The sequence below is a fragment of the Clupea harengus genome, chromosome 11 (genome assembly GCF_900700415.2).
Source record: "Clupea harengus chromosome 11, Ch_v2.0.2, whole genome shotgun sequence".
Classification (NCBI taxonomy): Eukaryota; Metazoa; Chordata; class Actinopteri; order Clupeiformes; family Clupeidae; genus Clupea; species Clupea harengus.
Window position 1 is genome coordinate 7695235 of NC_045162.1, and position 25071 is coordinate 7720305.

The following is a 25071-nucleotide window of genomic DNA, read 5'->3' on the forward strand; positions in this document are numbered from 1 at the left end:
AATGTGAAGGTATAGAAGGTTTTGTGGGATTTTTGTACTTTTAGACCATGGTCATACAGGCACCTCTAGGGAATAAAAACTGAAAGGGCACGGTTTACCTTAAATCCATGTTCCAGGGTAGCTCAATCACCAGGCCGAAAACATCCTGTATGCTTATATTCTACAGTTAGGCCCACTGATTAAGTAGTCTGTATTTTTAGATACAAAGATTTTTCACATAGATATTGCTTTTTGTTGGCCATTTGATGTCCTTCAAGAGGGATCACACCAGTTTTCCACCCTCAAATTATACTATGCAATGTTACATATTGTTCTGCTCAAGTTGTAAATGTACTGGGGAATGGGTTGTGTTATCAAAGAAAAGAAAGCCACATGTAGGGTGTTTTTGGTTGTGAACTTTTCTGAAAAAAAGCAGTTGGCTGCATTCGAGCTGCTTAGCTATGTACAGTGTTATGCCGACAGACATTTTACCCCCCTTTCACTTAAAAGTTTAGTCTGTATATGATGGCCTACTAAGATTTGGGTGTGATCCCACAATGTAGGAACTCTGCCAATCTGAAGGGATGTTTATGAATTGCAAGTGAATTCCCATGGTGAGCACTTTAATTAAGGAGAGAACTGAATGGGTTTATTGCAACTTTGACTTCAGTGACTTGTGTCCTGCCATATCAGTTGATAAACGTTGACAGACCTAGGTGACCCTTTTGCTACAGCATTTAAATAGGATAGGTAATTACTAGTCTAGAAACAATGGTTAACTAGCCCTTAAAATGGGGCAATTACAACGTGTTCTACACTCTATTAAAAAGTATAGAGGTTTTAAACTATTAACACCAGCCCTGTGTGCAACTTTTTTATGTTGGTGTCGATATTAGCTGGGTTTCCATTCAACTTTTTAATGCGCATTTTGATTATTCGAATAAGAAATCCTGACTGGAAACAGTTGAAATTCGCATAAAATATTTTAAGGCGAATACAAATTCGATTCGCTAGAGGGGGTAGATTATGTCATTATTAGCATGCGGTATAATGGGACTAAGGTTTATGGAAACCGGTTTATTTGCATAAATTCGCATTATTTCCAATTTTAAAAGACGTTTCCGTACATGTTGGCCTGAACACCTTACGTTTTTATCCGACAGCTATCCATAACGCCTCCCTTGATTAAAAGTGTCCATTTTTAATTCGCATAACGCAGCTGAAGGGAACGCCCAGAGATTCGCGTTTTCTTTAGCCGAATTTTCATGAATGCGCTTAAAATATGCAAATGAGTTGAATGGAAACCCAACTAATGGTCCCCCCTCAAATAAGCCTACATCCTGATATGGAAGTAGATCCTATCTTGACAAGCCCATAGGTTCTCATCAGGTGGTGGCTGTGAGTGACATTACTACCGGGTGTGCTTAATTGGCATCTAATGTGGTCTTGTGAAGAAACACCCGAGTGAGTAATCCGTGTTTGTTATAACCTATAATTCAAGAAGCTTGGCATTGGCCGTTGGCAAACTGTCAGGTGTTTTGTAGTTGCTTTTTAACATGGTGCGAGCAGGTTTGTTGATGTACTTTTTGGTTTGTTGTTGGAAGCCACCTTTTTCCGTCGAAGCTGGCATGCATTACAGTTGGGACGTCCAAAATGTCAAAGGTATTTTCAAGTTCCCGGAGCAGCACCTCAAGAGCGCACCCGTATACGAAGTGACTTGGCCGGGTACAGAGAAGGATCGACCCGAGGCCCCCCAATCAAAACCAATGCCACTTTCTCTACCCATGTTCCAGCATGCCCCAGTTCCGTTGGCGAGTGTTGAGCTTTTTAAACCAGTCGCCGGAAAGCGTCCCTTGCCACACTCCCTTGTGGACCTTTTGCTACCACATAGGTACAAGCCCTCGAGTAGGCCTACACATGTTCCGCTTTCTCACGAACACAGTGTCCCTAGGATCCAGTATAATCTCGGTGCGCGTTAACAGGAAATGTCTTGGATTCAAGGCTCCACCATCAATGTTTCGCTTGGGAACGTGTGCTGTCACGTTTGCCACGACAGAATACTTATATTTCCATTATTACCTCTAGGAATGCGGTAGTATATCAACGGTAATGTACAGTTATTTCCGTGGAATTTAAGTTGTACTTTAATATGCATAACCAATGAGTGACGTAACTACATTACGTGTCCCCTCCATAAAACCGTGAAGGGAAAACTGTTGTATTCTAACAATATACTCTCCGGAACCTCAAGAAGTAATGCGAACCGTGTCCCTCTCTGTTCCTATACATTGCCAGTATAATAGGTCATTTTAAATAAGCCCAATATCCATATTATGAGTAATCTTACTCCCATTGTTCCTTATAGTATGACTTTCCATACAGATTCCACTATTCGTACAAGGTCGGATACGTGCCGGAGGTGAAGGACCGGGTAATTTTGAAGAGTTTGAAGACCATGCACACCTTCAACTTGACCGCGCTTAATGGTAGTCTAATGTCTTTATGAACTTTGGTCCTTTTTAAGTAATTTTTTTTATTTCAAATATGAAAAATATACTTTAAACACAGCACAATGGAAGACACTTTATGTGGGTGAAGAATATGTGCTTAGCGAGGCAACGTACTTTTGAAGTCTCCGCGCAGCACATCTCCAAAGATCAGCGGGTGTTTGTTGACTCGTGTCATGTGAACCGTTCTCAGGATCCCAATTCTATGCCTTGTCAAGATGTCATTCGTAATTTTGGGTGGGTACACCGTTGACCTCTCCCAGTTATTTTGGATGTTGTTGATGCCTGATGGATTTGCGCAATGGTGCTCTAGGTGTCTACTGGACAGCACGAGGAGCGGGAGCCTGTCGCAGTTTTACTCCAGATATTCTAATATTCTTCGGTTCACAATACTCCTTCCTGTTTCCAAATGTTGCAACAGAGGTGACTGATCATTTTGTTTTCGCATGTAGTCAGGAAAATATAATGGCCCAATATAAAATGTTTGTATTGCTCTGTGCAACAGCGCCTCTACCTGCACTGTTCCGCCAACGTAGGGAACAAGGACCCGACAGTGACTTCCAAATCATGCACCTACAACAGCGCCGCAGAGAGTGACTACCTTTTTCAAAATGCTGTTTCGGGAAAAATGACGATCTTTGAAGTAATGTGCATTTAAAATATTTGAACTCTATTTTTTTCCTCTAACATCATGAGTCCAGATGGGAAGAATTACATGGCTTTAACTCTGTGTGCTCCTGTTGCAAGACCAAGTGTGAGCACAGTGCAAGTAAGCTGAACGCAACATGCAAAAAACATATGGACTACATATATAGATATATTTCGTCCGTGAATCTTTCCTCGGCGCTGATTCTTAATGTTTTTTTTTTCTCTCTTTGTGTCAGCTATAGCATCCATACCCTCTGCAGCGAAGAGCCTGATCACAAGTGACAGCTGGAAAGTGGTGCAACGGGCACGAAAGAGTGCCTCCTCATTGCCCACAGAAGTAGTGAACAGTGACACTCGGAGCACACAGGAAGTCGGGTTGAAAGTAGGTGATGGCGCTATTCAAGAGATGGAGGACATTGGAGTAAAGGAACCGGACATGCTGAAAAGTGGATTTATGGTCAAAGATGGTGACCGCGGCAAAGAATCATCCGTCAGCAGAGAAGAATGATGAGATGCCCCTAAATGTTTAAAAATGTAGAGTTCTTTTCAACGGCATTCGCATTATTACTACGAATTCGGTTAGGCTAAACTTGTTCCGTGAAATATGTAGGCTATGCTTTCACATTCCTTCTCAGTGGAAAATATCTTATGAACTCTTGAGCATTAAATATTTAATTAAGGCCTTGCTTATTATTGTGTGAAATATTGCCTTCGTTCTGTTCAATCAAACAGACAAGTATTTGTTTTTACCAACAAAAGGGTTTTCTGGAACACTCAAAACAACCAACAGTTCTCAGTTCTCAAAACAACCAATGGATAATCATGAGATGTTAAAGAGGAAACATACCATGTATGTCTTAATGAGCATAACAGCATAGCAAATAACAAGCATGCAGACTTATTTTAATTGCTTTGACATTTCTGCCATTGTGATTCGAGGCTGGTTACGCTAAGCATAGGCCCACTGAAGTTGGCACATATTTGGAAAAGAACATCGGATTGGCTTACACACCAGGTTAGCGATTGTCACACGCAAATAGCATGACGACGTAGCTATTTTTTCTGACCAGTCATTCTTGATTTTAATCAGCTGGGATACGTCAACATGTGCCTTCAATTGGCATGGGCAACTGGTGATCTTGGATAGCTCACTGAAATCTTGCCTGCACGCCTACATCCCGTCCAAAAGATTGATTCAGCTCTACCGACGGAAATATTTAGCTGAAACACTTCAAAGATTATGGGTTTATCCCTTCTGCCTATGTGTATTATTTGGGGCGTCATTCTCCCAAGCGGATACTCGAAAGGTCGCAGTAGGGATAACGTGCCTACAGTTTATACTTCATCTTTTATGAGGCTGAACTCGGAACCCCTACTCCAGAACCAGGAACCCCTATTCCAGAACCAAGGACCCCTACTCCCCACACCGTATTTGCAGCTGCCAGTGTTCCAGCACTCCAGAGTTCCACTGGTGGCCAAAGAGCACTTCTCACCATTAAGGGGAAAAGGACACGAAAAGCTTCCTGATGACATCAGAGACATTTTAAAGCCCGTCTTTCCACAAGTTAAGGAGGCTCGGCACTCCGGTGGGCCACGCGGAATTGTGATCCAGTGTAAAGTAAACAAAATGGAAGTAAGGGTACCGAAACGACTTTTGGGCTCTGAATATTCTCGTTCGCATCTTGCGTTTGGAACGTGCCAACCCAACAACTTCACAAAACACTACCTGTCTTTCGTATACGACGTCAATGAGTGTGGAAGTAACCGATCGGTGGGTGCAGGCACACGGAGAGTTGCATACAGGTAGCATAACCTTACCTATCTCTGTGGGTTTGTATTTATGTGTTATTTCTCTCTTCAAATAGATCGTGAACAACCGTGTGGCGTACTCAAATACACTCCGATATGCTCCTATAGTCACAATGGGCCCAATAAGACGTGTGATTCCCTTCACATTGCCCATTACATGTCACTTCAACAGGTAAATCTTGACATTTTAGCCACCCACTGCCTGTCAGTATAGTATTAATTCTGTATTATCATTTCTCCTTTAAAGGTTCCACTACTCCTACAAAATTGGCTATCAACCAAAGGTCGAGACGCAAAAAGTCTTCAAACACATGACTAGCAAGTCTGTCTACACACTCACTCCTTTTGATGGTATGGAGCATTGTAACACTGTTTTATGCACTTTTGAAAAATACTCGGTTCAGACTCTCAGTAAAAACTTCTCAGTAACATCCATTCAGTATCTCAGTAAGCACTCGTCTTCTTGTAGCTCAGTGGAAAAAACTCAACCTCTCAGATTGGTATGCCATTGGGCGGCCAATGTACTTCGAAGCAGAGGGCCCTCCACTGGACAGAGATGGGAGACTTTACATTCACTCCTGCCATGTAACTCCGAACGAGTCACACTCTTCAAAGCCCATCTTTACAGTCATTGACAACTTTGGGTATGTCTGCAATGGAGGTACCCAACATTCCTCCAGCACCTGTGCGTTCTACATTCTTAGCAGCACAGCATTTATTTAAAAAAACGTAATTGAATGCTGATCTAAATATCTGAGCCAGGCATATTATGTAAATGCTTAAACTAGTTATTGTTGTGTTATTCTTGACCATGCTAATGCAGATCATGTATACTGTAGTGTTGGTAGGTCTGTTTAAAAAAAAAAAAAATGTAATCAGAGGCTCGTCTTTGTAGGTGTATGATTGACAGCAAATCCAGCATACAGTCTGGATTCATTTCCTATACTAGGACTACAGTACGCTTTTCTGTGGATGCCTTTGTGTTCCAGGGAGTGGCTAGCAGGGTAGGCTAAACGCATTCCCCTGTCATTTATTATCAAATCGGCTGCTTTTACTTTTAACCTGTAAGTGTTTTTTTTTTTTTTTTTTTTAACCAAACCCTCTAACATGATAATGTTGTATAAATCTAAAGCACCTGTTCATGCACTGCGAGATGTCAACAGGAAGTGTGACTCCAACAGAGAGTGACAAGTCCTGCTCCTACAACCGCGAAAGAAAAAGGTGTGCAAGAAATCCGTGTCACCCTAAACATTTAAAGTGCGCTGTTATTGTTAATGAGATGGACATTCATTTAGTTAACATTGATTTCAAAACAAGTTAAAAGCCACACAGGGAATAAAGTAAAGTTTTAAAGCGATCAAGTGTTTTTTTTAAACAGGTGGGAAGAACTGCAGGGCCTTGACTCTGTGTGCTCTTGCTGTGAATCCACATGTCTCTCCCCCCCTACTGGTGAGGTCTTGGTCTTCATTTGGTTGCTCTATGCTGAATCTTATACTGTCAAGCAGAAGAAGCCGACTGGTTGTTCATTGTTTCAGACCAGGCAGTCATGTTTTCTTTTTCTGTGCCATTCTGTTCATATTAGGGGACAGATTTGCATGTCCATCTGAAAACCAAAACATATCTTTTATTTTTATTTTCTGCTCATAACCTATTATTTCTGCTATTTGATCACCTCTGCTGTTCTGATTCAGAGATAATAAACTGAATAACACGTCAGTCTGTGTATGTTATGTAGGTGATTTAGTACTGGTGTTCCTGTTACCCCTAACTGATTAAAAATATCCTCATGGATTTCTAGATGTGATTGTAACTCCTTTCCTCCATCTACATACAGCAGCCAAAAAGATGGTGTCCAGTGGGGCGTGGTCTGTGGAGTCCGATGGTATACAAACCAGTAAGATGAAGTCTCCTCTGTGGCCTGAGGAAGAGGGGCCAGAGCCAGAGATTGTCCAGGGTGTCGTGGTAACGGAGATGAAGCACCCGACAGGCTCCGCAGTGGTGTAGAAGGATAGGGAGACTGAGCCGCGGCGAATCTTTGAGGAGATCTTTGGGTTAAATTGATTTGTTTGCCCTATTTTCATTTTCATTTCAACATCCAATTTATTTCAATGTTATTTCATTCCTCACTGTACAGAGTCCTTGTGAATGTAAACTAATGTATAGGTTTTCTGCTTTATTTTTTAAAAGGGCGTGGTTGTACAGTGCACTACACACCTATTCCAAACCAATAAACATCTGTTTATTTAACTCTGTTTAGTGTGGTGCTTCACAGAAGAACAGGGACCTCCCTGGATGAACCGTGTTTCAAATACTGCAACTCAAATACTAGGCTCAAACTTTGTTTTCTGTCAGTCTTTCAATGTTCTAGTGAGTGTTTATTTCCAGTTACATGTGATGCTGGCACACCCTCTTTCATCAAATACAGGAAGGTGAGGTGAGTCTTGATTAGCAATTTCATTTCCATCTTATCTGAGCTCCCCTTTGAGGGTTGCTAAATTTACGATAATGATCAAATATGTGAGGATCAAATATTTGCAAGGGTGGAGGACCATGCTTCGCTTTAGCAACTTTCCAGACGTAAAACCACATCCCATCAATGCTGGAGAGTATAATAAACAACACCAGTGGAGAACTGAACATTAAAAGCTACAAAAGATGAGGAGTAACAGGGCTGTGACTGGGTGAGTGCCGCTAGGTACAAAAAGGTGATTGATTAGCAAGTTTACGGATAAAGGTTTTTGGTGTGTCTAGGCCTAGTTCTGTTTTCAGGAGTTATGAAGAAAGTGCGTGAGATTGTTAAAGGGAGTTTTAAAGATTGCACAGTCTCACAGTCGAGATTTCTCACGGCCCTTAAAACTGTTACACACTCCCATCATCCTTCTGTGCCTTCTTGAGTTTTTGTAGTTAATGTAAAGTTAAAGCTGCATAAGTAGGACAGCCAGAACTGACCAATCCTCAAAACATTATGAAATGGTTTTAACATGGCAACTATTTCCATGTTCAGCAATTTATAAGAAGACATACATAATACTTGGTGGAAGTTATAGTTTATTGTCAAAGGAAAAGATACATATGTTTTTTTGAGTGTATTACAAAAAAGTATCTACAAGAACATTTGGACAGTATTTACAGTATTGTGTACAGTCTTCATTCTTGTTGTTTTTGTCATCGTTTATATGCATCGTTTATGTTTAGATAATAACTTGGTCTTAATACAGTACTGTAATACTGTTCAAGGAGCCTTCGGAAACTAGATCATGTGTTACAGTTATAGTAGTAGCTAGATATTTTGAGATGTATTGAGACATATTTGTATTACAACTCCTAAGTATACCACAATGATATAAAAGAAAAGGAAAAACATTACAACAGACATTTTTACAGACATTATGATATCCTTAATTGCACAATATAATAACAAAAAATGTATTTACAAATTTAGGTTGACAACAAAACATTATGTTTTGTTTGTATTGTATTGTATGTATTGTTTATACACTTTTCATATAAGTATATTGGTGATAAACTTGGAAAACTAAAAACTCAACAGTGACAAACTGCTGTAATGCCATGGTATCAATATCAGGGGGGTATTCCTATTACGTGGCTTAGTGACGAACCTGGATAAGTAAACTCTGAGTAAGTGGTAAACCTATTGCTTCATTCTCACGCCAAAACAAAGCCATAGGGATCCTTTTTTAGGAGGTTTACTACTTACTATGAGTTAACTTATCCGGATTACTCACCAAACCACGTACCTGGAATACGCCCCAGGAGTCGGGTGAGAAGCGAGACAGGAGAGTCGTCAGGTGGGCTTCAGTAGTAAGAGGCCAGGTGGCCGTGGCTTCCTGGGTGTCTGGGCATGGCGGCGCTGGGGTACATCCCCCCTGTGGCTGAGTTCCAGTAGGTAGAGGGCCCCGCAAAAAAGTTCCCGGACGACACAGGCATGGGGGGCGCGTGCGAACTCATGAAGTTCATTTTGGGCTGATGGCTGTGGTAGGAGGGCACGTAGGGCATCTCTGCCTGGTACTTGAGCACGCTGCCCTCGGCGGTGTGGTTCTGGTGAGCCTGGTGGATGCCCTGGAAGTCGAACTTGTAGGCGTAGCGTTTGCCGTGCACCTTGGTCATGATGTTCTTGTCGTAGTAGTAGCGCAGCGCGCGACTCAGCTTGTCGTAGTTCATGTTGGGCTTGCTCTTCCGCTCGCCCCAGCGCTTGGCCACCTCATCCGGGTCGGTCATCTTGAACTCGCCGTTGGTGCCCTCCCAGGTGATGATGGAGGAGTTGTTGCTGTCTGACAGGAGCTCCAGCAGAAACTGCCAAAGCTGGATCTGACCAGAGCCTAGGGATGCATTTTAGGGGTCATCAGAGGAAATCAACAGATATTGAACACAGATTTTCACAGATCTTCGGATCAGTCCTGTAGACGTGTAGACTGTGGGAGTATCTGTAGAATGTAACTTAATACAGATGCCATAACCGTGCCCTTGTCCTGTGTGTGTGTGTGACAGACTCAAATTAGTGTGGTGTTTGTGTAATATCACAGAGTAATACTGAATTTCATTCAAAGTGTATTGTGGAACACCAGGCTACAGACTGTCCTGATGTGTAAGAATGTGTGACCTTTCCACTGTCAGTCTGACTGAAAAAGAACAAAACGTGGGTTGGCGAACCACCTACCCACGATCTTGTGAGGGCCAATGCTGATCACTCTTTGTGAACTGACTTTGGCTGTTTGGCTCTTGCTATAGGTCAGTGGGGTTTCTGTGAGGAGACAGCAGAGTTGGAAGAGTTGAAATATTAGCAGTAGCTTATAGCAGTAACTACTCCACTCATGCACTGTGGAAAGTCAAACGTGTCACTTCCTTTCATTTCTGCCAATGCAGCAAATCAAGACCTTGGCTTTTTGGACAGTCTAAACACGGTTCCTAAAGAATGGCACAAACCAGGGTTCCTTTAAGGGAATTTTAGAACTTGTTAGAATGTTTGGCCTGTCTACTCTCCAAATGTATAAATTAATCATCCTAGCTGTATTTAGTGAGGACAGACAGTGGAAAGGTCAGATAACGTGTATTAGCTGTGTGGGTTTAGGTGGGTCTAGGTGGTTTAGATGGGTCTAAGTGGGTCTAGGTGGTTTAGGTGGGTGTTGCAGCATACTCTCAACTCTCAACTGTTCACTCTGATGTCTTACCTGGATTGGCTAGTCGCTGGCTGATGGGGCCTAATGCTTGGTATGGGTCTGTCGAGAGAAAACAAATTCAGACTTTAGCAGTAATTCTAGTGATTACCACAATTAAAAAGCTGTTGTGGTTGTCACTATCTGAAAACCACAGTTAATGTTAGCAGTGTCACTCTACTTTAATTTAAAGTAATTTAAAGTAATTAAAATGCAAGTACTCACCTTGAACAATTCTTGGGGGAGGCTCTGTGACTCTGGGGGTGTGCTGAGGGTCTATGGGGGAGCCCACTGTGAATCAGCAAAACATCAACACAACTTCAACACAACATCAACACAACTTCAACACAACTTCAACACAACATCAACACAACTTCAACTTCTACACAAGTGTCTACGTACTCATGTATGTGCAAATAATGCATCGTGTATGCAGCACGCCCAAATAAACCAGATGTTAAAATATTAGTCATTATTTCATTGTTGTTGTTTCTGCTCCTGAAATGTAGAAATTGGCTCCTTCTATCTGATGAATTAGCATGTCTAGTGTGATAAATGAATAAAAAGAAATTCAAACATGGATCTTCATCATATGAATGTCCTACAAAGATATTTACATTTATCTGAAGCCATTTCTTGTTTCTGCAACACTTCATATGATAGTCAACATACCCTTTGGAACAACAGGCATGACGGTTGACGACCAGCTGTTCCTTCTGCTGATTTCTTCAAAGCTGTTTTCTGCTCACAAACACAAATGACGAGACTTGAGACAGGGGAGTGACAGGGAAAAAAAATGGGCTTTGAAGACCTAAGCAACGCAAAACTATGGGAGGAAGGAAGCGCTGATTTAAAGACTCTGAAGGAGCACGCAGGCCAAGATCAGAGGGAGGGGGAAAACAAAGATGGGCTGAAGATGGGCCCAGTGTGTCTTGGTGTTAAATGTCCTTTTGTTGGAGCCTGCCTCTCTCTCACCTCCAGATTATCAATTGTGTCCCAAAGTGGGACCCATACCCATGCCCCTATTTCCTGTGCCGGTGCAGCTGTTTCCTGTCTGAAACTACATGATACTGAGCTGTTGACTCGCCTCAACATTCACCAACGAATATCAGCATAGTGAGCGCTTGGTAGCTGAGCCCTCACTGCAGCTGAACTGTGATCATGTTCTCAACACCTCCGTTTAAGGCTGTTGTGTATTTGCACTTTCACAACATACATTAAATAAACACCGGAGTAAAGTTAACAAAGCTTGTACTGGATTTCCTTTAGACACGTTACAAGCTCTAGTTCAGTGTATCAATGAGCTGCTCAGTGCTACAACAATTGTATTATACACATAACAGACAAGTAGTTCCTATAATTTTAACTAAAAGTAGTTCCCATTTATGTGAACATAACAATGGCACTAAGTGTCACCGCAATTACTACTGCTGAAATGCATTGAATCTGGAGTGAAATGTCAATGATAGGCCCTCTGTGGTTGGGGTTTTTCTTTAAAGGTGTGTTCACACCTCTTTCCAAAGATCTAGATGAAAGATTTGAGCTTAGCTAAACTATCAGAAAGTAGGGTGCGGATTCCATTGCCTTACCTGCTTTGACTTGTAGTCTGGGCTGTTGGGGTGTGTTGGTGGGTGTTGAGGGGTAAGAGAAGGTGGGGCTGCCTGGAAAAATGAAGAATTTCACCTTTAAATCAACTTAATTACCCCGCTTACTGTTCAGACAGTCAACCTTGTGATTGTTGAGTCCTCAGAGTTTCACAAAAAAAATATTTTAAAAGTCCAAAGTACAGAGAAACATTTTTCCATAATTATTACAATGACTGAGTTGCCATTCCAGATTTCAACATGCATAATTTTCACGCAAATGGTACTTTAATTAAGATAAGCTAACATGTCAGTGTTCACATTTACTGAAACCTAATCGTGTGGGATTCAGGGAGGGTGCTTAAGCCTTACTCTGTCTGAGGTAATTGAGATGTGAGAGCAGGATGTCGGTGTTGTATTCAGACGTGAGGCGCATCATGTCCTCCTTGGACAGCTTGCAGAGTGCCTTGCCATCCAGCGTCTGGAAAAGAGACACGTCAACCTCCACCAGGCCGTACTCTTTGATGGCCCAGTCTACCCACTGCCGTACGTGGTCCTGTGTCCACACCTCAGGGTCTGAGACAGAGAGGGAGCAGAGAAAGATCAGAATGAGAATAGTATTTATTGCCAAGTAGGTTTGCACCTACCTGGAATTTGTTCTGGTGTATAGGTGCATACAGTGAACATAAAACATACAAACACAACTAAGATTATGAGGAACGGACATTTTTCTTGCAGGGTGCCCTTAGAAAAGCTGAAAGTCGGGGTTGTCTTTGCACTGAGGAACTGCATGGTCATGCTGATAATATTGTGATTTTCATGTAATACTGTACAATACAATACATGTAACACAGGCAGAGTAGATGTCTTTCCAAATTTCCCCAAACCTCAAATGCAGATAAAGGCTGTAAAACTGGGGAACAAAGGAGCATGTGGTGACAGATAACGGAGAAAGGTCGCCAGATGAGGGCAGCCTGAGGGTTTCAGATAATATGGAATTGACTGACGAAGGAACTCCATACAAAGCAACTGGGGAAGCAAGTGTGCAGTTATAGCTTACTTAGACTCGACTGGTTTTGTTTACCATCAAGGGGAGTCCAAAGATAATGGCCTTTTTGACATTTGTTTGTTTGTATGTATGTAATGTAATGTGTGTATGAATGTGTGTATGTATGTATGTATGTATGTATGTATGTATGTATGTATGTATGTATGTAGGTATGTAATGTATGTAATGTATGTATGTAATGTATGTATATGTGTTTTTAAAAAGTGCTCTGCAGATGTGCCTTGCTCATCGATTGCAAACATTCTACTGTGACATTTGAGCAAGTATGTAAATGTTGACCACAAAAGCTAGTTTTTTTTCTAACTGTTTCCTCTCAAGTGACAACAGAACACAAGTATGCCTCACTTTCATTAGAGAGTACATCTCAGTCTGCATTAGTAAAACTACTACAGCAACATGTAATATCTTCATGCAATGCTGACAGGCTATCTTTAACTGGCTGCACAGTGAAAATAAAACATACCACTTCCGCCTGAAGCACGTTTTCAGGGAGAAAATCGGGAAGTTAACACGGTTGTAGTGCACCTGCAATTTATTAAGCAGTCTTATCCCTGATTCCACGTCGTAATATGACGATGAGACAGGACCTGTTGCATTTTTGTAAGTGTAGCACTGAAAAAAGGGCCTGATATGTAAAATGTATTTCCCTGTCTGTAACTGATAAAATGGAGGAGCTCCAGACTGAAACATTGCGGTGATCCTGCGTGTCAACAGTGATCTGAGAGGGTAATGAAGTGTTTCCTGTTTAAAAGTGCGAGCATCTGCACCAGTTCACTGCCGTGCCCTGAATACGCATGAGGCCAGCAACTTTTCCTTCTCACTGCTAACGGTGGTGCTAACATTGTCACAGGAACATTCGCTAGCCGCTGAAGGATCCTCATGATTTGGGTGATCTGTGTTTGTTTCTCACGTCCTCATACCATTACCTCATACCATTACCTCGACTCTTGTTTGACTTTGCAAGCGACAAAACAAAACAAAACAAAACAAAAACAACACAAAACAAGCAAAATACTTTTTATGGTAAAAATGGTCATGTGTGGCGAATTAAATTCTTTTTTAAAGGTTATTTTTAGCCTCAGACACACACACATCACGTAAACATGCCTATGTCATAACAACACACACACATCACGTAAACATGCCTATGTCATAACAACACACACACACATCACGTAAACATGCCTATGTCATAACAACTCACACACATCATGTAAACACGCCTATATCATAACAACACACACACACATCACGTAAACATGCCTATGTAATAACAACACACACACACATCACGTAAACATGCCTATGTCATAACAACACACACACACACATCACATAAACATGCCTATGTCATAACAACAGTTAAATGTGATACCCTGTTCTTGCCAAATCATCTACTGTGTGCTTCTTTATGAATGACACACACAAAACTCTGTGAAAATTATGGTTGTACTTACGGGTCTCTACATTTTAGAAATCTGTGTGAGTGAGAATTTATTTTATGAGGGTATGATATTGCCTTTTCTTTCCTTTACAGCTTCACTGACTCAAGGGTCTGAGTTGTGTGTGTGTGTTAATTAAAATATGATGACTTTCTTCCTTGTTTTCGGTAAGCACACTTGATCACAACGCCTGACTATACTTCTGGGCCCTTCATTGTCCTTGTTTAACACAGAGGAGTGATGTAACATCCGTGTATTATAAGCACAATGATTGTTTGGCCTGTCTGACTCATGTAAAAATAATCCCAGATGTCCAATCTTCTGGGAAGAGTCTTCCCTTTATGGTGCCTTAACTTTCGTGATGTCACGCCCACCGTCACTATGGTTACTTTATGATGCCTCAATAAGTCAGAGTGAATGTGAGAGTTACAGTCTATGGATACAATACAGAACAAATTAAAATTTTAAATAAATTATAAACAAACCAACTAAGTTTGTCTTCGACAATATTTTATTTTTAGATGTGAAGACAGATCTGGTGGCTCGTACACCTCAAGTGTTTCTTGTGGGAAAGGATCAAGCTTTGAGGTGGTGGAAACTATGCAGTCTGGAAGCCAAATCAGAGGCAACTTCCCCTCGCTTTAGTCCTGCTACATGAGCAAGTCTCCCGTAATCAGTATTAAAACAAACATGGGAAAGGTTTTCACACACGTAGCTGCGAAACAAATACGAGCTGCCCGGCTGAAAAATACTGGACTGGTTTTTACACACAAGGTTTACGGCTACTTTCACAATGTATGTTCTTTATAATGTGTTTGCTTTAGTTCATTAATTCACAATTTTTATATATATATATATTTTCAGCTAAAAAGTAGCCCAATGGTGTGGGTCAAACACAGCACATCCAAACACGCACCCAAACTCTCAGGCACGTACAAATACACACAAACCCAGTTTAAAAGGTGTGCCTCCCTTTGGCAACCACACAGCGAATGTGACCTGGATCAGTTCCTCTATTAGAACAGGCCGTTCCAAACGTAATGACGCAAGAGTGTGTGTGGTTCCTGAACCGAGAGAGAGTGTGTACTGGGTTGAACCTCGATGTGAAACTCTGCCTGGTGTGTAACTCAGCCTGGTTGCGCCATACATTTCCAAAGTTCTGCTACTAAACTCTTCTCTCGGGCCATTTTGTAACAAAGTCAACAGGGCCGTGTTCGTTATGCTAGGATCAGGGTTATTAGGGACTGTTTAAAATCTTACTGTCATTTAATGGTGGATATAGTACATTGCTTTAGTGAAATGCAGGCTCAATAGTATGTTGTTAGCTTAGCTTAGCTGTGACTGTTTCTTAAAACCATTGTACGTCCATTATACCATGCTAGTTTGACTTAGGTTATGTATGGCTGTTCATATGGCAGGGAGAGGTTAATTGTGTAGTGTAACACAAGGATTGATACAAACTGCATTTTTAAGGATTTTATTTTAAAATGCTGTAAGCTGGGCTACCTACCATGTTATATATATCTGTGAATATGTGAATCATCTCCAATACATCTACTTATAAAAAACGAATTAATGTATGACATAACATGCCTACATTGGTGTCACTGTTCAATTAACTTATATTTGTTTTACATTGAGCAGTTGGCTGTTTTGTTATTCCCAAATGATCCTTTCTCACATCGCTACTCACTCAGTGCTCAGGATGCTGAAATCCACTGTGTGGGAAGTTCAAATCTAACAGGAAGTGATGTTATAATTTGCGTTTTGTCACCCTCGTTGTCACCCCAACATGGCTGATGCCTTGTTGCCGGTATTTTAAGTTAGGTTTGCCTACATTAACTCGGGAGCAATGCATGCACTTTCAGTTGCTACCTGAGGAGATGCACCATTCCATTCCACTGCAAGGTCTTCTGCAGGTGGGTGAACTCAGGCTAAATGCTTGTGTCTGCAAGCATCCTATAGCTTCAGTTGGATGGTGGACTTACTACACCAAAAATTAGTATCTCTGACATTTTTGACAGGAAACTCATCTTCTAGTTAAGTCGATAACTGTAGTGTGAACAACACAGCTTTGTGAAAGTGGTTGTGAATGTTTGTTGGAACGCTGGCTTTGAAAAACACAAAATTGTCTATTGATGGTTCTTACAACATAACTTACCAACTCCAACGTCAACTTAATTGTCATGTGTACTAAAAACACAATGAAATACTTGTTCTCTGACTCTCTTTGCCTTAACATAAAGGGCACACCATCACAAAGACCAACAAAAAAAGACACTACAGACCTACATAGACACCATGAACTCGTATGTAAGCATTATATACACACCATACCATAGCAATGGAAACACCAGTATGTGTGTGTGTGTGTGTGTGTGTGTGTGTGTGTGTGTGTGTGTGTGTGTGTGTGTGTGTGTGTGTGTGTGTGTGTGTGTTCATCCTAAAACACCAGCTGATACTGAAACTACCAAAATAATGAAAGTACTATATGTAAATATAAGAACAAACTAGGGTAATTACAGAGTTGTTAATTCTCACACTTTTATGCCCTATTTCAAAAAAATTCTACTGACTTGAATGCATCTCACGACAAATAAATATATCTGTTTCGGTCAAACTCACCAATTCAATTTAAAATGCATCTCACGGAAAATATATATATCTGTTACGGTCAAACTCACCAATTGAATTTAAAAAGAAACCATAGATATAAATATTTCTATGAGGTTGGTTCCTTCATAAACTCTTTTTGGGGGGCCACAGAGCTAACCGACAGTCACACACTACCTTAACACACCAAATCCGTCAGCACGCACCTCTTCTACATTGTTCTTGTCTTGGACAGATGCTGAGGGTGTGTGTGTGTGTGTGTGTGTGTGTGTATGTGTGTGTGTATGTGTGTGTGTGTGTGTGTGTGTGTGTGTGTGTGTGTGTGTGTGTGTTGGTGTGTGACACAGGGACAGCTCACCTGCCGGAACGATGACCCTCTTTTCCTCTGTGGCACTGCTAGGGGGAGTGGTGGTCTGGGGGCTGGTGCGGGCCTCGGGATATGAGGCCTGGTAGGCCAACTGGCCCCCGTCGCTGTTACTCATGTGCCGGGTCCTCTTCGTGACGCTGCAGTCCACCGGGGACTCACGGCTGTGGGGAGGATGGAGCGAATGACACAGGGAAAGGGTGGAGAAGAGGGGATGAGTCACGCGTGGAGCACATCCTGTGGCATCACATCGGCACGCCACCGTTTTCTCTTCTAGTATTATTCCATGATATCAGCGTAACTGCCACCAAATGTAATATCAGCACCTCAGGGGGCCTCAAAGATTCCAGGTACAGTTACTCACTTGGCAAACATCTTTATACAAAGCCGTGTACAAATGATGAGAAGTTGCAGTTGATTCGTTTAGAAGTGTACATGGAGGTTTGCTCACTGGCTTAATTATCCTCACACTTTCCACTTCCACGTAGTACACATCACACACAACCTCTTGCCTCAGAGAGAAATAAGCATCACACAGACAACTTCAGTCACCTGGTTCCGTTGACATGTTCCACTCTTTTCCCCGGGTTCTGCGCGCCAGACCCCACCCACTCGGGTTCAGTGGGTTCGGGACTCTCCTCGGAACTCTGGCGGAAGCCAGACGGTGTCGTTGTCGTCGTCGTTATCTCCCCCTTCATGTGCATGGCCTGGGGGGCACTGAAGGCTGGTTCGAAAATGGATTGGTCCTCACTCACGACTGACAGCGCTTCCTGTAAACACAGACAGGCGATAACAATGATTGAGAAATGACTGACTGAACTTGGTGGGTTTCGGAAAATAACTGATCCCAGTATCACACTCACACAAAACTGCACATATGTTTTTTTTTCTCAATCTGTAAATGAGATCGTCCTCCTTGTGTGCTTAGGTTGCCACTACAATCAGTGAAGGTCATTATGTACAAAACTCAATGGCCACAAATTATAACCTTGCCATTAATCTCAAAATGATTTCATCTGACAGGTACACACGTTCACAATCCATAGAGATGAGAGAAGATCAAAAAACGATTTACAAACTGGCAGCACGCATCAACGCTTCCTCCTGCTCTTAAAGCAGTGAGCTCAGGCCTCATTTGATTTTGGTGTCTGCGTAGAAGCGTGTGCATGTGTGGTGGCGACGCGGGGGCACAAGCAAGTGCATCAAGTACAAAAACTATCTCTTTCATGTGTTTGTATATAACCTTAGCATGCATCTATTTATGTGTGAATGAATGTGGATCTCCGTAGCGTGCGTGTTTGTTTATGGGACTCTCGTATTGTCTTTGGGGCTTCATACGTCAGCGCCGCGCTTTTTCAGTGGCCCACAGGAAACGTGGCCCCCATGTGCAGAGAAACCTTTTGGCACAGGACAAGAGATAGGAAACAGGGTGGAGGCTGCGGGGGGCACTGTGTAAAAAAAAAAAAAAAACGGGTCATTTAAAAGCTGAAAAACAAACCCGAGGGCCTGGGTTGGGGAGGTGGGGAGGGGAGGGGAGTGGAGTGGACGCAACTAAGGCGGTCAGCACTGATTGAAGCCCGAGGAGCAGAAGGTTCTATTGTGTGTTATTTTAGCCTAATTATCCCTGTGCTCCCTCCCCTTCTGCATTGTTCTCACTGCGGGCATCTTGTTTGAGATGGACAAGGAGGCGAAAAGGAACCCGTTTGTTGCAACACAGCAGCCTTGCATTTCAAAATCTTAAAGTCGGCTTTCGGTCAATGACATTCTTCAGAAGATGAAGAAGATTCATAGTATTATACTAAATAACAGCCTGTACCTGTCAACAGAGTTACTGTGCGTGATGCGTAATCAATACAGCCTCTGAATCAGAGTACTTTCCCCTATAGCCGTGTATTTATATTTTTTTGCCTGAACTAATTTCCTTCCTTCCTTTTCTGTCTAGTGTTGTGCACTGTCGTGTGTGAAGAGACTGTGCACAACTTCGATGGGAGGCACTCCCTTACTAGAGAAGTGAAAGAGGGGGCTGAGACACAAACCCAGCATTTGGGCAGTGGTGGGGTTGGGGTGCGGTGGGGTTGGGTTGTCGGCGAAGGGTCATGAGCGTCATGCCGTGATGCATTCCCTGAACACGACGCACCACTTCATCACACGCCAAACGCAGGGAAATGCTCAGGCATAAACGTTGAGTGAACTTGACTTGAGACTTGATGTTGAGAAGCATATCAGATTCTGTTATCAGATTGTCCTCTCACATGAACATGCGTGTGCATGAACACACACACACACACACACACACACACACACACACACACTTAAAACACTGGGGCTCAGGAGTTAAAATTACTCTGTGAGCATGCACACTACCAACCACAGCCCCACACATGTTCACACTGTTGAGCCCTCTCTCTCTTAAACTGATGAACACAAACACACCATCCGTGGCCTGACCGACTTTGCCACAACTAACTTCCTGTCTGATCAGTTTCATATCAGCCACTGTTGCTGTGAGACAACATAACAGCCGGAGAAACATTTTGCAGATTGCGCTGCAATGGCTGACTGATCTTACCTTACATACCTTCATGGAAAACACCACAGCGAAGCACTCTATATTTTATACTATTGGTCTCAAAGATCATAAATGGAATGGTAGTTTTAGAAAAAGATGAGGCAATCCAAATGTGTCCACTAGAAGCCATTTTGTGGCCATCAGAGACTGTTCATTTACATGGTGCAATACTATTTGAAACTCAAGATCTTTTGATTCCAGACTTGTCAGAGTGAGACCAGTCTCCATATGAATCATCTCCATAGGGTGGTGCATGCAGAGTCATAGTACAACAGCATAGTAGCTTTCATCAACTGCCACTACTCTATGACACACATAACACTGCACAGGAGACTGCAGGGTGGAGGTGTAACTATATTTTGAATTTCATTCGTTTTTAACTAACCTGGACTGGACACCTATTGATGCTACGGTGTGACTTGTGATGATTTTTAGTGTTAGTCAAACATTTGACATCACTGAACACAGCAGCTACTTTACAGTATCACAGACATAAAGTGGTGCATTTTCGGAGAGTGGTTCACAATTAGTCTTTGATGTACCATGAAAAACTGTAGCATGTCTAAAAGCCAATTGCAGTGGTGTGGAACAGGCCCAAATGAAAAATATATATAACCTCTCTTTCCTACATTTGGCTATTTGATTAGATGGATGTTCTTATATTGCTTATAAATATTAAGCAATAAATATCTTCGAAACAATCGACTTCTAAATTTGATATCTTGCCATTTGGCTTCTGTGTAAATGTGTTGGTCGATTCTCACATGAAATGACTTGTACATCAGGAAACTGAAGGGCCCTATGCAATTTAAGTCACTAGATTGCGAAAGAGCTGATATGTCCTAAGCTTTGTGATAACATGATAAAATCTGAGTTAAATGTATTTTAATTAACGATAGAATATATATACAGCATGGTGCATTTGTAGCTACGCTGTCCCTGGGACAGTAGTTAAATTAGTTTCTTGTTGGAAAAAGGACTTCATCATTACGGTGCAATCTTGGTATTAGCCTTCCTGGACGGAATTCAAATTCTGTTCTTCTAATTGTATTGTCCTCGTTAAAGGACAAGCTACACGCTAAGTAAAGAAAAGCAGAAGTTAACGCTAGGCCGAGCTGATTTTGCAAATGGACCAGCAGCTGCGTTCCTGGCTGCAGACATTCTGTGTGGGTTTCATAAGATGTTAATAAGCAATATCAAGCCACAAGCAAAAAACGAAGTTTGCGCAAGAGGGACAAATGAACAGAGGAGGGGTACGTTTACCAAATAAACTAGGCTTACGCAGTTGGAACCATGGAGTCGCGATGCAAGTGTTTCCTAAAACCATAGTTCGAACTATCGAGGTAACTATCTACATTCGTAAATTAGGGCCAACATAGTGGCCTACGAACCATCGTTAAACGACATGAACGTTTGCAAACACTTAAGTTGTGCAGTTCCAACTACAGCTCTCGACCTGTGGTTAGAAGAGTAGTTCCAGATAGGTCTAGGCCTACTACATGCCTAATCCGTCACTGGTGTCAGTTATTGGTGTCAAAATTCATCATTATGAATATATTTCCGTTCCTGGTTGATATTTGACGTTGTTAACCACCATACAATCATACTTATAATTGTCTTTCGCAAAAAAAACTATGACTAAAAGGCCCACTAGCAGAAACGTGCATTTAAGGTGAATTCACACAACAATAAATCGAGATGCAGCACGTCCTGTGTAGCTTATCGTATTAATATTCTCGTGCTGTAGGAAACGACTATGGCAAATGTTTTACACAGACCTACAATAGAGGATTAGAATGGTGGCTATACAAACTGAAGAATTACCTCAGACTGGATTTGAACCTGTTGTACCTACTACCAAGGTGCGACCTCTATGTGTAAAACAGCATGTGTCGTCGGCATACTGACCCACAAACCTGACTGCAATGTGTTTATTTGTAAATACCAGATTAGACAACTTTTCAACGGCAATAGCCTACGCCAATGCCTATCAAAGTTACCTGAAAGCAGACAGCATTCGAGGTACGGTTTTACGAGGTATAGTAAGTCTATATGAACATATGGATACGCAATATGACCTAGGAATTAGCAAACAAATGAATAAAAAAAGATTCGTGAATGAAATTGAGATATCAAAATTCAGTGGTTTGCCCCTCATCAGAATACGCGGGCGTGCCAGTTCACGTGCTACACTAGCCAGTCATTAACCAAGTTAGTTCGAACTTACTAACATGGTTCAAACTCACATAGTACGGTGTTGGTACGACGGTTTTTGGGAATCCGTCGTACTTAAAGTGTTTCTTAGTTTAACGATGCAATGTACCATGTTAATTTAATACTAAACTCGTTCGTTGTATGGGAAACGCACCCCTGGTCTATGACATGTAGTTGGTACGCATGGCAAGACGGCACGTCCGAGTGAACTTCAGTTATTGTGCAAATGCTGCAATAGAAATGGGAAACAATGCAAAGGCATGTTAACATCGTTCTGTTTTGGCAGACTCTGTTGGCTCTTTTCGTGAGGAGGGAACGGAAGCGTGTGCGGAAAGTCTGAGGTTCGAAACAGGAAGCCTGTAGAGTTCAGATAACAACACCTGACGGGCACACGAGTCTACAGTTTGCTATAAATTATTCTTTAAATAACTCACATAGCCTTGGAAGAACAGACTTTTGCGAGAGGGTGGTCAGTGTCCAGTGAGATTATCCAAACCTCGTTTGTTTTTTGTGCGTCTGTGCGCTCTTTACTGTGTCTGTATACCACTGGCCATGTTAAACACCAGAAATCACCCTAGGCCTACCGTGAAAACATCAGCCCTGCACCTGTTTCTTCTATGCACGCACAGGGCATTTTCCGATCAAATAAGCTGTTATAAAACAAAGCAAATCAACGCACGAAGACGTTGCAAACAATGTGTCAAATTATATGACAAAAAAAGGAAATCTCGACCTAAACCATCTCAAAATCGACTTGCCTCCCCGTCAAAAAAGTTGTTGAGTCGTTTTTCAATTGCAGACAGATTATGGAGCCAATCTCTTAGTGTTTGTCACAAAACTATTTATTTTAATATTAGCCTATGACTAATTTGGATGTAGGCTATTTATTACATAGATCCCAGGGAAATGTGGCTATATTTAAACAATGGGCTATTAGGATGTAAAATCGTAAATAGTGTACAGCAAGACGTCTCTCTACTAGACCTAATTAAATCACCGTTAGATAAGCTTATAAATGATCGATAATGATCTATTTACGTGGATATTCGTTTAAGACGTTGAATTTTTGTGGACTGACATTTAAAAATCGTGCTATTTAAAAAAGCTATTTTCGTTCTCCCAGAATGTCTATGATTAACGAAGATTTTTCATGTTGTTCATTGTAGCTGAGCATTTGTCCACTCGTAAAACTTCAAATGCACAAGAAGTATTTTCACTATAGCCTAAATCATAAAAAAACGTCTTAAAGCAATACAAAAATGAGAAGTCGTTAAACGTATACATTACATACGTGTACATATAGGCCTAGACTACTGGCCAACAAATGCAGGCTTGTAAGATTGAAACATCCATAGACTGCATAAGGATGTTCATAGTTACGGATTTAACTGGTTGACATCACCCCACCAACGCGCCTAAAAGTAACGGTTACATCTCCATGAGCGTACAGTGAATACAACTATTTTTTTAAGTTCTGTATTTTAGTCATTAATGCAGAAAGTTCAATTTCTAATATTAAAGACAGACAAATTACAAATACCAGTCATCTGAAGCAATTCAGTCCTTTGCAACGAAGTCTTCGGTATATCCAAATAAGTTGAAGGCGCCTTAGCCACCTGCTTTGCGCGCGCGCTCCACCATGAAGTAATATTCGTCACAATTTTTTGAGTCATTGTTGTGGTTTATTTGTCACGGCCGCCTTACTCAAAACTAAAATAAGTCTCAGTTAATTTTAAAGTCAACGAATGCTCCGTCGTTGTGGTTCCCCAGGTACATGTAAAGAGGACACAAATAAACCAAACAATTGAAAACGCAAAAAATGTGCATACCCTTTCTGGCGCGAACTGGCCACCATTTAGTTTTTATCTGAGTCTAAATGTTGTAGTGGTTTCTTGTGTTATTAAAGAGCCGACATTCAACCACGAACGGGAAGGAAGAGGAAATTTTGTACAAGAAGGAAAGAGTGGGGACCTGCATCACCGCCTTGCCTCTCTCACTCAGCAAACACAAAGCTGCTAACCCAAGCAGTGGGTGGCTGCGGACTATCGTCTCATTTTCAGAATCGACAATAAAACCAGATCAAACGCCTACCTTAATTGTACAGTCCATTGCAGTTTTCGTTTAGTCTTTTTGGCTCATGAAGTAGTTTTAGTTAAGCACTCAATAAGTAATACCCTTTTGAAACCTTACTGAAGCGCATCGGCTGTCTGCACAGGCGCATTTACTCTTCAGTGCAAACCATTGCAACAATTTTCGCTTAGACCATAACCGGATGGCAACGGTTTTTTTGCTCTCCATTCTAAAATTGGGAAGTGAAGTCACACTAAGCATCGAGGCTTGGCGCCTATTGGTGAAACATTGCAATTTTAATGTCTTAGAAAAATATGGTAGATTTAGTCTTAGTTTGTAGTCTTATTCTGTGCTGACATTTTAGCCATATAATGTGATGTTGACCATTTTTTTTTGCTTAAAGTCCAGTTGAAAGTTCCCAATCCTTTCATTTTAAGAATGAAATGTAAGTTATTTGGTGTGATAATTTTCAGTACGTAGTCTACATTTGGGCATTTTTTTATTTTTTCAGTTTGAGCAAAATAATATTACAGTATTTAAAACATTATGTTTGTGCCAGTTCCTTCTGCCTAAACATGCGTCTTATTTTCCAAGCTGACAATGATATCACCTCAGAAATGACGCTTTTTAATAGAAAATATAGAACCGCCAAACTTGTACACTAAAACCCTTTCAAATACAAAATAGGTATGTGCAAAATCTAACAACAGTTTTCCAAAAATCACGTTCTCACACTTGTGGGGAGACTTAACGGTACTGGCATTTTGGGAGGAAAGTCATCCTTTCACGACAGCAGGACAGGTCCACCCAATCCATAAATTCTACCTCATTGAGTTCTAACGAGTGTTGTCTGTCCAGCTACCCGCCAGGGTGCTTGTGTAACTTGACCCTAGTTGTGTCTTATTCAGCACACGGTCTTCTCAATCACGACTCCTGTCTCTCTCACACGATCTGGGAACTCACTTTTCCAGATGTAGGCCTATGTTTTCTCTAGGGCGGAGGAAAGCGGCCCAGAGGTGTTTGTTTATGC

At 41.6% G+C, this 25071-nt stretch overlaps 2 protein-coding genes across 6 annotated transcripts; one reads left to right on the plus strand and one right to left on the minus strand.

Moving 5' to 3' along the window:
- The first annotated feature begins 935 nt into the window (after nucleotides 1-935).
- LOC105891848 (zona pellucida sperm-binding protein 3-like) lies at nucleotides 936-7190 on the plus strand. 2 transcript variants are annotated; one of them, XM_031576100.2, is made up of 10 exons: nucleotides 936-2085; nucleotides 2362-3255; nucleotides 3371-4905; nucleotides 5000-5115; nucleotides 5191-5294; nucleotides 5413-5587; nucleotides 5839-5947; nucleotides 6076-6164; nucleotides 6322-6392; nucleotides 6778-7190. In XM_031576100.2, exons 3-10 carry the CDS (start codon nucleotides 4375-4377, stop codon nucleotides 6945-6947), a joined length of 1365 nt encoding a protein of 454 aa, XP_031431960.1. In that variant the 5' UTR covers nucleotides 936-2085; nucleotides 2362-3255; nucleotides 3371-4374; the 3' UTR covers nucleotides 6948-7190. The 2 variants fall into 2 exon arrangements, with proteins under 2 accessions (XP_031431960.1, XP_031431969.1); XM_031576109.2 differs by lacking the exon at nucleotides 5000-5115 and having other exon boundaries at nucleotides 3371-4937.
- Nucleotides 7191-7973: 783 nt separating this feature from the next.
- Nucleotides 7974-24803, minus strand: fli1rs (Fli-1 proto-oncogene, ETS transcription factor-related sequence). Of its 4 annotated transcripts, none has more exons than XM_031576134.2 (10): nucleotides 23801-24803; nucleotides 17741-17958; nucleotides 17183-17352; nucleotides 12073-12276; nucleotides 11707-11778; nucleotides 10790-10858; nucleotides 10343-10408; nucleotides 10133-10180; nucleotides 9622-9705; nucleotides 7974-9283 (listed from the first exon to the last, which is right to left on the minus strand). In XM_031576134.2, exons 2-10 carry the CDS (start codon nucleotides 17890-17892, stop codon nucleotides 8760-8762), a joined length of 1389 nt encoding a protein of 462 aa, XP_031431994.1. In that variant the 5' UTR covers nucleotides 17893-17958; nucleotides 23801-24803; the 3' UTR covers nucleotides 7974-8759. The 4 variants fall into 4 exon arrangements, with proteins under 4 accessions (XP_031431994.1, XP_012673468.1, XP_012673471.1 ...); XM_012818014.3 differs by having other exon boundaries at nucleotides 24063-24801; XM_012818017.3 differs by lacking the exon at nucleotides 23801-24803 and adding an exon at nucleotides 23512-23791.
- Nucleotides 24804-25071: the final 268 nt, after the last annotated feature.